The sequence below is a fragment of the Tachypleus tridentatus genome, chromosome 6, assembly GCF_004210375.1.
Source record: "Tachypleus tridentatus isolate NWPU-2018 chromosome 6, ASM421037v1, whole genome shotgun sequence".
Classification (NCBI taxonomy): domain Eukaryota; kingdom Metazoa; phylum Arthropoda; class Merostomata; order Xiphosura; family Limulidae; genus Tachypleus; species Tachypleus tridentatus.
In genome coordinates this window covers 117,992,924-118,005,004 of record NC_134830.1, presented here as the reverse complement: position 1 = coordinate 118,005,004, position 12,081 = coordinate 117,992,924, and the positions used below count along the sequence as shown (strand labels likewise).

At 36.2% G+C, this 12,081-nt stretch overlaps 1 protein-coding gene across 8 annotated transcripts in view; it reads right to left on the bottom strand.

Annotated features, from left to right (window-relative positions):
* The window catches only part of LOC143253418 (NAD(+) hydrolase sarm1-like), a 60,067-nt gene that overhangs the window by 40,670 nt on the left and 7,316 nt on the right, over positions 1-12,081 (bottom strand). The window contains exon 1 of one of the 8 annotated variants that reach the window (XM_076507281.1): positions 7,730-7,862. The exons of 5 other annotated variants lie outside the window; for them this stretch is intronic. Coding sequence is in view for 1 of the 3 variants with exons in the window: in XM_076507273.1 (XP_076363388.1) it covers positions 4,374-4,538 (165 nt within the window). In the remaining 2 variants the exon portion in view is untranslated. Of the gene's footprint in view, positions 1-3,807; positions 4,334-4,373; positions 4,632-7,729; positions 7,863-12,081 lie in introns of those variants that run through there. 2 more of the 8 variants (XM_076507273.1, XM_076507280.1) reach the window with 2 other exon arrangements.

The window sequence follows — 12,081 nt, the reverse complement described above, 5'->3', positions numbered from 1 at the left end:
CTAGTTTGCCCATCGCTAATGTTTATTTATCAATATAGCCATCACGACAACTAATATCATCCCAATATATTTATCTCTATGTGAAAAGAGGTCGCTGTCAGCTTTCGTGTGAAATACAAACATGAAACTGCGTTCAGCTAGCAAAACTATGTACATTCTGAAGCAGATAAATATGATATAATTGCTTAGAAGTTTTGCCTGTTCTTTTCAGTACATACAATTACACATGAGGACATTAATAAAAATAATCTTAATGATAAAAGGCTTATCAACTATTCTACATTTTTATGTGAAAAGTCAGTCATACCTACTACAATCCATAACTGTATATTTTTATAACCATAGACTGTCCGTCGTCTGTCCATGTAACTACTTCGCAGGGTGTGGATGGATCTTCACCGAAACTGGTATGGAGGTCCAGTCCATGGGGAAATACATACAAATGTTTGGTTTTCATTTTTGCGTTTTGCAGTTTTTATGGGCATTTTTTGCAGTTACGTATAAAGCAAGCAACTTTTTATGTCCTAAGATAACCTTTCACTAATCATGAATTTAGATAACTTCTATACATGGTGCTAGTCACTGCTAGTCAAGTGTCCCTGCTAGTCACTTATATTTTATGTTCCTATAGAAACCGCAATTATTAATTGTATGTAAATAATATATCAGTTTCTGTGAACTTTTTGATTTGTGGTTGTATATAAACTCTGCTTTAGTCTCTGCCCTACAACTTCTGTTTGTAAATAAACAGCCATTGAATTTTAAGCTCCTAAGGAAACATCATAATTTCTGGTTGTATATAAAACATGTACACACTTTAAGCCTAACTTATTATACTGTATTACACAGTGGATTAGTTGTTTAATGATGATTGTATTACGTTTCTTTTATCCTCTCCCCTCCACAGTTAAAGTTGCATATATAACCTACCAATAAAAGCCTGATGTTTTCTTTGATTCGATGCGCCCTCTATTGGGAACAGTAGTTTCACTAATTCAAGAATCACCAGTAGAGCTTGGGTCATTAAACCAATGAGATACAGTAAGCTCTCATATAATGGTAGTGTGTATATAATATTTAAATAGTTTTTAAATTCTTTTAATGCAGCTTCCCTTTTGCTGGTACTTTATGTCCATGTACTTTATGTTCTTGTTGTTCATCATTGGTAACATAAATTATCTTTCCAACTTCTCTTTTACTGGTATTTGGTGTCCATTCGTCATTTGCACCATCTTGGGAGGTAGTTCCCACCTTTTCAGCCAAAGAACCAGTGTCGATCAATCTACTAGAAGGCCTTCCATCAATTAGCATGAACGATTTTTGTTAGATAAAGTATTCACTGGTGAACTTCACCCAATAGCGCCACCTAGTTCTTGTCTTTTTTATGTTTGGTTAGCCCTTTATAGTTATTCTGATATGGTTGGGCTTGTAGAATCATTCTTAGCGTATTTGGCATGGTCTGGTGGTTATGGTATTCGATTCGCAATCTGCGGATTTTGAGTTCGAATCTCTTCACCAAATATGTTTCCCCTTTGATTGTAACAACGTAATGATCTTACCCATTTTTGTTGCTAAAAGAGTACTCAAGAGTTGGCCGTGAGTGATCTTCTCTCTAATCTATCACTTCTAAATGAAAGATGACTATCACAGGCAACCTTCGAGTGTCTTTGTGCGAAATTTCATAGACAAACAAGGAATAATCTCTCTATACACCTCTACTAGCTTCATCGAGCTTATCCTCAATCACATTTATTTTTATATTCAACCCTTGTTAAAATAATACTTATATTTCCTTTCACTCCTCTCTTCAATTCCTGTTTTCTACCAACTGATCATCTTTCAATTTTTTATAATTTTTTTAACCCTCTTTTAATAATTTCATCATCTTCATTAGCACTTCGATCTCACTTCTGGATCTAATTGCCATGCCAATTTGCTGATATTGATCCATCATATATTTGTCTTCACCAAAATAATCCCACTTCTGATACAAATGTTGTAACATTGTTCATTAGTTAGGCTGGTTCTCTTAAGTTATTAAGTGAAAATAAGAGCAAGTATGATCCATTTATCGATAACAAATTCGTTGATGTCTTCCTTAATACTCATACAGACTACTTTCACTTGTATAATATTGTAACTTGTAAGCCTAACTTTACAGATGATGCTTTAAGAAACATACCTCGCTTATGGTACTAGTACTGATTGGCCAAATAACTCAATACTTGTACTATCTAACAATGATACTAAATGCTTTTCTGAAACTGAATACTTCACTTTGACATTTTTCTACTACTTCAACTTGCTAACTCGTATTTATAACTGGTGACTGCTTTCTAGATATTCGTCAAAAGTACTAGATTGTCTTGATGCTATCTATAACATTTTAGGTATTCTTGGCCTACTTCCACAAATTTACTCGATATCGCGAATACCCGAAGAAAAGTATAGAAAAATAGTGCACAAGAGTACTATCACATAACTAAACTGATTTAAGTTACTAAATGATGAATAAACAAAATTTAAAAATCTCATATATTTGTATTGAATCCCTATACACACTATAATGTTGACTGTATACAAACTATATATTGAATCCCTATACATATTATAATTGTTGGCTGTATATAAACTGTGTATTGAATCCCTATACACACTATGATTGTTGGCTGTATACAAATTGTATTGAATTCCTATACACACTATAATTGTTGGCTGTATACAAATTGTATTGAATCCCTATACACACTATAATTGTTGATTGTATATAAACTGTGTTCTGAGTCAATATACACACTATAATTGTTGGCTGTATATAAACTGTGTTCTGAGTCAATATACACACTAATTGTTGGCTGAATATAAACTATGTATTGAATATCTATACACATTATAATTATTGGCTGTATATAAATTATGTATTGAATCCCTATACACACTATAATTTTGGCTGTATATAAGCTATGTATTGAGTCACTATACACACTATAATTTTTAGTTCTATATAATAAAGTTGATGCCCTTATATATAATTTTATGTTTGGCCGTATATAAAATGTGTTATAGATCCTTATGTAATATTGAATTACTAGCTGTACGTAAACCGTGTTTTAGTTCCTAGAAACATAAAACTTGCTAAACTGTGTTTAATAATCCTCGGGAAACTCGGTTTTAGGTCCTTATACACAATATAATATCTGGCTGTATAGAACGTATGTCTTAGGTTTCTATAACACACAGACAGAATTTTTCACTTTATGTCCTTCACATGACCTGAATTAAAGTTAAACCTAGTTCATATCTCTATTCACATGATAGATAAGCCTAAACATTAACCTTGAGCTTGCAGATACATCCCAGACTAAACGAAAGTGGGAATTTGTCTTATAAAGCTACATAAATGTCACTTGGAATAAGAGCGCTTGATAAACTGCTTAGTAAATTGGAGTTTTAATGATATTATGTATTTAGGTTACGAAGTTATGTGTAACCTTTATTCACAAAAACAAATAGGTTAATATTAACATATGGTCAGAGCAAGCTATCTTTTTAGAGCAAAATTAAAAATCAATCCCGTAATGAGTATAACTAATTAAATATACGTCTCTTACGTTCTTATGAAAATTAGAGAACATTTCATCAGTTGGGCACCCTCGCTGTATTTTCGGCCATAAACCCAACAATATCTCACGAGTTTCAGCGAACTTAGGAGCTTTAGGATAATCCTAAGTACATATATCAAGCTAACAATTCGATTCAATGAAAGTATAATAATAAAAGATACAAAAATGTAAGCTTCTGTCTTACCTAGGTGTTGGAAGTGTAGAGTCTATAATTGGTAGCTGCTTTATATAAAAATCACAAAAAATCTCTGTCCGACATGCCCATGTAGTTAGGGCACTCGTCTCATAATCTGAGAGTCACGGGTTCGAATTTCAGTCACACCAAACACGCTCGCCCTTTCAACTCTGGGGTCGTTATAGTTACAACTAATCCCACTATTTGTTGGTGAAAGAGAAACCCAAGAGTTGACGGTGGGTGGTGATTACTATCTGCCTTTCCTTTAGTCTTATAACTCCTAAATTAGAAACGGCTAGCACAGATAACCCTCGTGTAGCTTCGCGCGAAATTAAAACCAAAACAAAGTAAACACAAATTCTCTAAATGAATGGCAACACTGAAGATTTTCCTAAACACCTTTAGTTCTGAACCACAAAAATTTCATAATTTATAATAGTATTATAAACGTTTACATTTGTCATAACAACGCCCTCCAGTTCACATACACTCAGCTACTCGTAAGGCACAGAGTAGAGCTAAAACTTAGGTGCACGTTAAACCCTAACGACTCGGCTCAATAAGCCTAGTCTTACCTGGTGCTTTAAGTCAGTATAGTTCCTCCTCTGCGTTTGCCGTATCCGCAGTTGTTTATTATGTTTTGATTGCTCAGATACACGAGCACAAGGCCTCTTCACGCTACTCAAAAAAGTGTTACCTATTATACGTTGCATTTTTATGTGGGTATTTCGGAACTCCATCTTTCTGGAATGTTCTATACACTTCGTTTAACTAAGTAACGACTCATTTCAGTGAATCACGAACGTGTTTGTCTGTGTTTTAATGAATCACGGTTTCTTCTGGCTGTGGGAAGGTATAATGCTTTATTTGGTACACGTTTAAATAATGTAGTTTTACTACCTGTCTGTTACCGACTAGTAAAAAAAAATATTTCTTTTCGTGTAATATGTCTAGTCTTATGCAACCAACCAGAAATGTCGCCTTACAAATTGCGACAGTTGACTGCGTGTAACCACCACGTGCGAATCGTAAGCATGACGTTAACTAGGTACCCAACTAACTGGTTATTAAAGGCATGCGCAGAATCTAAGTTTAGAACGCGGCGACTACGCGCTAGTGATGCGTCATTTGTAGTCATTTTCCTCGAATATATTACGTCACAGCACACGCCTATACACAATCTCTGTAAAAGATTGGCGTTTTAAACACTGAGCGAGTTTTAAAATATTTAATGGTGTTGATTAAGATTAGTGAGACGAAAGATGATCTATGTTTATCAAAATAATTGCTTTGTGTATCAATATGTAAAAGCGAATGATAAAATTAATATAACATACACGAGGACTTCCACAGAAATATTTTATTGGGGTGTGTGCAAAATATGTGTATACGGCATCACCTTTTACAGTGTAAGTTTGGATTGTTTTGCATTTCGAGCAAAGCTGTTTGCGCTAGCCGTCCCTAATTTATCAGTGAAAGACCAGAGGGAAGGCAGCTTGTCATGACCACCCACCGCCAACTCTTGGGCTGCTTTTTTAGCAACGAATAGTTGGATTGATCGTAACATTATAACGCCCCCACTGCTGTAAGGGCGAGCATGTCTGGTGTAACAGGGATTCGAACCCGCGACCCACGGATGACGAGTCGAGTGCCTTAACCACCTGGATATGCCGGGCCATTACAGTGTAAATCAACAGCCTATAAAAATGTGTGTTACTTTACGCTGTTTGTTCAAATCTACACAAGGATATAAGCTGGTAATAGGTTGTGATACACACAGCACAGACTATGATAGTAAGCACCCAAGGCGAGTTGCCTTAAGTTGTGATATACACACCGTGAGACATAACTAGAATGTAAATTTGTCGTTTGTTTTAGAGCAAAGCCACGTTAGACTATCTGCTGTGTTTACCAGTGGGAATCGAACCTTGGATTTGATTGTTGTTAGCCCCTGAAGTTACAGCTGTTCCACCAGGGGATAGAATGTATTAAAAGAAATTTTGAGACATACCACATTAAGAAACTATGGTCTAAACTGCTTCTGTTAAATTTCTAGCAGCTTGTTAAAAAAAAAACACGTGACAACTTTTCACTGCAAGAGTTTTGTTAAAGTACCTCGACTACACTCTGGTGGTTGTACATAATAAAATGAATGTTTCACGTGTTTTTAAAGGACTGTGTCTTTCCAATTCCATCTTCAAGTTCAAGAGAATCTTGTTTGAATATTTGTTTTTATTGTTCTAATCTTTACAATACCAAGTGTATTGTTCGACTGTATTTGTCGTAAGGATACTCGCATTCTGCAGAAAACTCCCTGAAAGAGTTCAAGAAGGAAACTACTCACAATGAGGAGAGGGAAAAAAGATAACTGGTGGACAGAAAAGGGAGGTGCTTCAAAGTTAAATAGATTACTCACGATTTTTATATGCAAAAACGGCTCGTTTGGGTTGAGAAAATATTTTACATAGAAGAGCGAACAACGTTTCGACCTTCTTCGGTCATCGTCAGGTTCACAAAGAAAGAAATAGGTAACTGACCGGAAGCTGACCGCATGTTTGAAAGTGATTGTGTAACTGAGTGTCGGAATGTATAGGGCGTGCTTAGATATTTGAATATCTTTCTCTGTGAACCTGACGATGACCGAAGAAGGTCGAAACGTTGTTCGCTCTTCTATGTAAAATATTTTCTCAACCCAAACGAGCCGTTTTTGCATATAAATTTCTCAACAAGTGGGTTTCTCGACATCACTGAATACTCACGATTTTGTTTTACCTTCCATATTTACGTCACAGCTAACCCCGGATTAAGACATGGGCTTACCGAGGCTTCATATTAATTAGGGGGACTCAAGCTGATGCTATAAATGTATTGCATGTAGTTGTTCTGTCTCGAGGGGACTATATAAGTTAAAAAGTCTAGGGCCAATAAAACCCTTAATTCAGCCTTAGTCATAGTATCCTAGTAAAGTTGTTGGAAACTCTGAGAGCACAATGGCGCATTTCTCCTGTGTTATCTAAATCTTGAATGCTCTGCTATGAAATATAAATCTAGACTTATGAAATAAGTCAATTTTTATACAAAAATATGCATCATTCTCTTTGTTTCAAATGATCTTTCGTACTCTGCTTCTTACCAAACTTTAAAAGGACATAAATGTACCAAACTCTTGGTGAGCCCTTTAAAGATAGCCATGGTCCTTTACAATATTAGACATACAGTATTTATACAATTATATATGTGTATGTATCTGATTTGAGTTCTTATCAATATAACTTATTTTCTTATGTTTAGCTTTCTTCTGCTTTACTTTTTGCGCCCCCTAGTGGCAAAGCGGTATGGTGGGTAAAGTCCACATTGTGTAGCTTTGTGCTTAATTACAAACAAACACTGACTTGCTAAAATCACCTTCAATACTTATGTTCTTTGGCATTAAGCCATTAAGCCTAAAGTAATATTATTATGCTGTTTAAACTCACGTTATTTAAATTTAAGTTTCAAAGTTAAACAAAGTTTGAGCTAACCATATCTTAAACTGAGATGTGATAAGAAAACCTTGGCGGTTTCTCTTTAGTGGTACTCACAAAAAAAACCTCCAAGGTTTGCTTATTACATCTCGCTTTAATATTTGGAGACGAAAATAGGTTTCTCTTTACAGGTTCTCGAATAAGGCTTCAATTAAGCATATTTACATTTCTAAATATTAAAGTGAAATCTGATAAGAAAGCCTTATCAGTTTCTTTTTAGTGGTACTTGCACAATACTTCATATAACCCTATTTTCATCTATGGCTAGAAGAGTGAGATGTGATAAGAAAGCCGTAATATTTTCTCTTTAGGGGTATCTATACGAAGTTTCAGCTAACCCTATTGCATTTGTAAATATTAACGTAACCGATAAGATATCCGAATATTATCTCCTCAGGGGTACTCACCTCGAATCACATTATTCTGAGATGTACGTTTACTCAGGGACTGATAAACAAAAATGTTTAGTCCTCTCAACCACACGTGCCAGTTTCATTTCCTTTCTTCTTATCGGATAGCACGGGAAGAAACACTCGCGAGTAACTTGTATACACATGTATTACGTAAATATTCTTAAAACTGACGACGACAAAAATAACGTAATGAATATATAATCATGTCATAACTTCTTTTTTTTCTTTTTTGCTAAATACAACAGTAAATTATTCTTATAAATGTATATCTATTTATGGTTCTAGGAAATGAAAACGTTCCGTTTACAAGCCATTTTTTTTGGCCCCCGCTGGTACAGCGGTATGTCTCCGGATTTACAACGCTAAAATCAGGGGTTCGATTCCCCTCCGTGGGCTGAGCAGATAGCCCTTTGTGGCTTTGCTATAAGGAAAACACAAACCATTTTTTTTTTTTAATATCCGGAATTTCGTATTCGTCATCTCTCACACGTTTTACGTAAGGCTCGCGCATTTTACTCATTAATTACACTTTTATGTTTAAGGAATGAAAATATGATGCATTCGAACATCCTTTCCAAAATACTTCCTTTTCGTGATTTCTTCGAAAATTACGAATTTAAACGCTTGAATCGTTCATGTACTTTTTTGTTTGTTGCTGTTTTTGTTTTGTTTTTATCGTAAAGCGACATTTTGGTCTTTCAGCACTTTGTACACCGAGAGAAATATTATTACAGATTTTTAGCTGTAACATACCGTTGACCAACCGAGGAACGAACTGTTAAAGAAATCAAAGACTGTTTACAAAGGGTTGAATACGATATATTAAAATGATTTCGAATATGCAAATCAGTAAGTCACGTCGTAAAAATCACAGTTACTAAAAAAGTCACGGTGGAACGAAATGTATCAGAACTACATTTTGATCCTGTGTATGCAGTTTGATGTCACTTAAAGCTGATTATTACATTAGATGTAATAACCCTTTCCAACGCAAATTATCCATACACTCAGATCATAAAGATGTGATCAGACTATGCATTTAGAATTAAAAAAAAAAAAACGATATCACTTGTACTCAATGGCACTGGAAAACAAAGTATTATGGGTAAACTAGGGGTATCAGTATCGTCTAAAAAGAGATCTGTAACAAGTAGTATCCCAGCTCATGATAAGGAAAATGTGGCATCTTGTAGCAGTTGAGAATCCACGAACATAAAAATGAGGTGAAAAGCCGTCCACGTATCACAGGAAACAGTGAGCAATATAAGCAAGAATAATCTTATTCTGAAAAACAACAACACAAGTCATGTGTAAACAATGTGCTTCTAGGATATATCTGTTCAATTATTGCACACTTTAAGTAGCTGGAGAATGAAATAGGTATTCATGCTATCCCATACGAAGACATATTGGTCAAGCTTATAGATTTCTGTGTGATCAGACTGATGAAATGAGCATTGGGAAACAGTACACTAGATGTAATATGAAAACCAAGCTGGGAGGAATAGTGTGCTTTGGACGTGCAGCCTTACGATAAAGTTTCCTGCAATGGAAACTACGCTGTAGTTATTGTCAAGATGCATGATTGTGAGATAGAATGTAATCGGACGTGGAGGCATGAACTGTAATGACGTGGTGAGGCTCAAAAACCGTTTTCGATATAACGTACTTACTTAACTGTAAGAACGAATTATATATAATCAAAGCATCATTACCTAACTTATATCATCAGGATTGATTCTTTTATTACATTTCAATGAAACATGTGTTATATATTCTTTTACTTTCGTAATTTTCCTACTACAGTTGGGAATTTCGGTTTTCACATAATCTAAAAGATTTGTTGGTATCTGTACATTTAAATACACATAATAATTGTCGTTAACTAAAAAATAACAGTGTTTAATTAGAAATTAATTTTTGACGTTTACCTGAATACGTTTCACGATAGGATAAGTTTACGGACTTACAACGCTAAAATCTGAGGTTCGACTCCCCGTACAGCAAATAGCCAAATTAGGCTCTGCTCTTAAAACAACTGAGCAGTATTAAGTCCCTTGAAAAGAGAGAACGCATTAATTGTGAAACATGATTAAGAATACACCATAATTTCCTATTTATTTTCCCCAGCTATTTTGACGCCTTCTGTTGAAAGTGTGAATTTATTATCTCTTGTAATTTTAACGAGTCCAACGAAGGTTACTTGTGCAAAAATACGACATTCCGATCCAAATTCACAGAGCCTTATGCGTCGATAAAACTTCTTGGTATGTTAAAGACTTAACTTTGGACTTGTACCAGAGAAACAGTTATAGCCTAGCTTTAAATATTGGATAAGAGCCACAGATTTTTTTTTTGTTGTTGTTTTTCGAAAATGACGTAATTAAACAAAATATCATCTGAAGAAGCGGGCTCGCACAACATCAGACATAGTACGTACGAACGCGAACCTTGTGCATTGTTTTGCTACCATTGTTCGTTATCGTTAAATGCAAAGCTACACAGGTGGTTATCTCTATTGTGCAGGGCCCGGCATAGCCAGATGGTTAAGATACTCGACTCGTAATTCGAGGGTCTCGGGTTAGAATCCCCGTCACACAAAACATGCTCGCCCTTTGAGCCGGGGGGGGGGGGGGGGTTATAATGTGACGGTTATTCCTGCTATTCATTGGTAAAAGAGTAGCCCAAGAGTTGGCGGTGGGTGGTGATGACTAGCTGCCTTCCCTTACACTGTCTTACACTGCTAAATTAGGGACGGCTAGCGCAGATAGCACTTGAGTAGCTTTGCGCGAAATTCAAAACAAACTCTATTGTGTACACCGCAGGTATCGAAACTCGGTTTTTAGCGTTACAAGCTTTCAGACTCACCGCTGAGCCACTGGGGAGGGGAAGGGGTAATACATAAAAAGGAAATCTTATCTTAGTGATGACAAAGCAATACATACACTGCTGGCCAAAATCTTAAGGCCAATGAACATAAAGAAAAAATATGTATTTTACGTTGTTAGACTCAACCACTTATTTGAGTAGAGCTTCGAAAGATGAAAATAAGAAAAGGGAAAATAAATAAAAAACATTTTTAGCATTTAATATGAAAAATGTGAACACTATGAAATTAGCCTAAATAGTAGCTGGTCAGAAGATTAATACCATACCAAAAATAAGTCCTGAACAAGGTAGGAAATGCCCAACAAGAGGTCTCAGTAGTGAGTTGCACGGCCGCCATTGCGAATAACTTCAAACATTCGCTTTGGGATAGTCGATATAAGCGTTTGCAGAAGGCTGGATGGAATGTTATTCCAAGAGGTGAAGATAGCTTCACGAAGATCATGCACTGTTTGGAAATGACGTCCATTTCTATAGACTTTCCTTGCCATCCACCCCCAAACATTTTCAATGGGATTCACTTCGGGCGAATACGCTGGATAGTCCAAAAGAATCACGTTATTCGCCATGAAAAAGTCCTTTGTCTTGCGGGCATTGTGGATTGCAGCGCAGTCCTGCTGAAAGATCCAGTCATTTCCACAGAAGCGAGGGCCTTCAGTCAATAAGGATGCTCTCTCCAACATGCCTATGTAGCCAGCTGCTGTTTGACGCCCCTGTATAACCTGAAGTTCCATTATTCCATGGAAGGAGAAAGCACCCCAGATCATGATGAAACCTCCTCCACTGTGTCGTGTAGAAAATGTCTCCGGTGGAATATTCGTATCGTGCCAGTAACGTTGGAAGCCATCCGGACCATCCAGGTTAAATTTTTTCTCATCAGAGAACAAAACCTTCTTGCACTTTTCTACGTCTCATGTTTGGTGCTTCTCAGCAAAGTGTAACCGAGCTGTTTTGTGGTGTGGAAGGAGGCGTGGTTTTTGAAGGCGTTTGCGGTTTTTAAAACCTTTCTTTTGTAGATGCCGTATTATTATTCTTGAGCTGCATTCTGCGATGGTAAGAGTCTTAATCTGGTACGACGATCGGCTTGTGTCTTGCCGGACAACCCGTCGAATCCTCCTGCTCAACGCTGGCGAAAGTTTCTCGTTCCGTATTAATCAGGGTCTTTTAAGACGTTTGCAACAGCAGTTTTACTACGCCCAATCTCACCAGCGAAGGCACGTTGAGAGAGACCTTGCTTTTGCAGCTCCACAATTCTGCCATGTTCAAACTCTGTCAACTTTTTTAGCCTTTGCCATGTTTTTACTCATGTAACACAGGAGAAGTCAGTAGGGATATTGACAACGCTAATGCTTGAACACAAATGACTAAATTTTGTTACGTGTTTACCGATTAACGCTTCGTTTCAGGCTAATTTCATAGTGTTAACATTTTCTCTATTAAATGCTAAAAAGTTTTTTATT